The following is a 1607-nucleotide window of genomic DNA, read 5'->3' as shown; positions in this document are numbered from 1 at the left end:
CCTATCACCCTCACCTTGACCTCTTTCCACCTATCACATTTCCAACGCCCCTCCCCCAAGTCCCTCCTCCCTACCTTTTATCTTAGCCTGCTGGACACACTTGCCTCATTCCTGAAGAAGGGCTTATGCCCAAAACGTCGATTCTCCTGTTCCTTGGATGCTGCCTGACCTGCTGCGCTTTTCCAGCAACACATTTTCAGCCCTGATCTCCAGCATCTGCAGTCCTCACTTTCTCCTTACTCAGATCAGGCCTGTTACATTCAAATGTTGAAAAAGCTGGGAGACTGAAAACATGAATTCGTTCCTCACACTTTTATTGCTCAACGTTTGTAGTTAAGCAGTGAGAGATGATGACATGCAGCAGTAATAATTAGAAAAAGGCATAGTCCCAGTTGACAGCTAGCAGTTTGGAAGAAGGGGACCTTTCTCAAGAATAGAATGGAGATGACAAACGTTGAGTACAGCATCTGAATGAAGCCAAATTGCGGCGCTACTGTTGAATCTCTAAATTATATTCATTCCCTCCACATCCATCCCTCCCCCTCCCGAAAAAGTGACAGTTCACCTCATCAATCTGGTTGATACAGTGACAAGTAACATTGGTTAAACTTTATAGGTTCTGGATCAACCATAAAGACAGCCTCCTCCACTGTTAGGTTGACATTTCCTCACGGGCTGGGGAGTTCCAGCACTAAAGAACTGAACCTCAAGACGACAGGACAGTTAATATCCAAGGATGGGCTTGTGTTTTGTTGATCTCACTGCAGCTCCTTGTGACCCAGGCTCATTATATAGGCATCCACATTGATTAGCAAGTGGTGAGACAAGTAAACAGCTTCTTTTTTACCCTCCCTCTCCCGCTGCAGCCACAGCCGGTTCAGTCTCCCCAAGTGTTTCTCTTCGTTGCGGGCCATCAGCTCAGAGCCTCAGCAGGTCTTCCACATCCCAGCAGCCGTCAGTCCTCCCGCTTCCCGGCAGCCTCGCGGGGGAACACGTGACAGCGGGCCCGGTCACGTGACTCATGCAGCTCTCGGTTGGTCATGTGATGGATTGTATCAGTTGTTGCTCTCGTGTTCCATTGCCTTCAAACGCAATGCATTTATTCTGAACAACGGGGGCGGGAAGAAACTGCATTAGAGCTTTCAAATAATGTAAAAGTCTAGACTCTGAAATAAAACAAAATAGTGTTGGAGGAAACAAAAATTCATAGAAGTGTCACGGTGTAGCGGGATTCGGTCCATTTGGCCCATCGAGCCTGCACTAGCTGGTCAAACGAGCATCATTACCTAGTGTCAATCTTTTGTTTCCTTCTCATTCAGTTATATTTAAATTTCATAAAATGTGAGTGAATTTCCCCCAAATATAAACTTATAATTATTTTCCCCAAACAGTGTACTTTCCAGACAACTCCCATTATAGCTTAATTAAACTATGTGCTTTTTTTTTTGCTTAAGTCCAAATTGCTTTAGGTTTTTTGGAGGGCATGTCATCTCCACACCTGGTGAATTCTCTTCCTGCGTCCTCCCAAACTCACCTCATTAGTTATAGCCCATACCCCTATGGCACCTCGTCCGATTTCCGCCCCAATTACCACACACTGTTCCTAG

At 45.8% G+C, this 1607-nt stretch overlaps 1 protein-coding gene across 2 annotated transcripts in view; it reads right to left on the bottom strand.

Annotated features, from left to right (window-relative positions):
* Positions 1 to 1046, bottom strand: part of si:dkey-86e18.1 (uncharacterized protein LOC557342 homolog) — a 12807-nt gene extending 11761 nt beyond the window's left edge. Inside the window, exon 1 of one of the 2 annotated variants that reach the window (XM_043699288.1) lies at positions 848 to 1046. In XM_043699288.1, the coding sequence (XP_043555223.1) occupies positions 848 to 914 (67 nt within the window). In that variant the 5' untranslated portion in view covers positions 915 to 1046. The remainder of the gene's footprint in view (positions 1 to 847) is intronic. The other variant, XM_043699286.1, reaches the window with a different exon arrangement.
* Positions 1047 to 1607: the final 561 nt, after the last annotated feature.

This window comes from Chiloscyllium plagiosum, chromosome 11, assembly GCF_004010195.1.
Source record: "Chiloscyllium plagiosum isolate BGI_BamShark_2017 chromosome 11, ASM401019v2, whole genome shotgun sequence".
Classification (NCBI taxonomy): Eukaryota; Metazoa; Chordata; class Chondrichthyes; order Orectolobiformes; family Hemiscylliidae; genus Chiloscyllium; species Chiloscyllium plagiosum.
The sequence above is the reverse complement of the archived record's forward strand: the minus strand, read 5'-3'. Positions and strand labels throughout refer to the sequence as shown.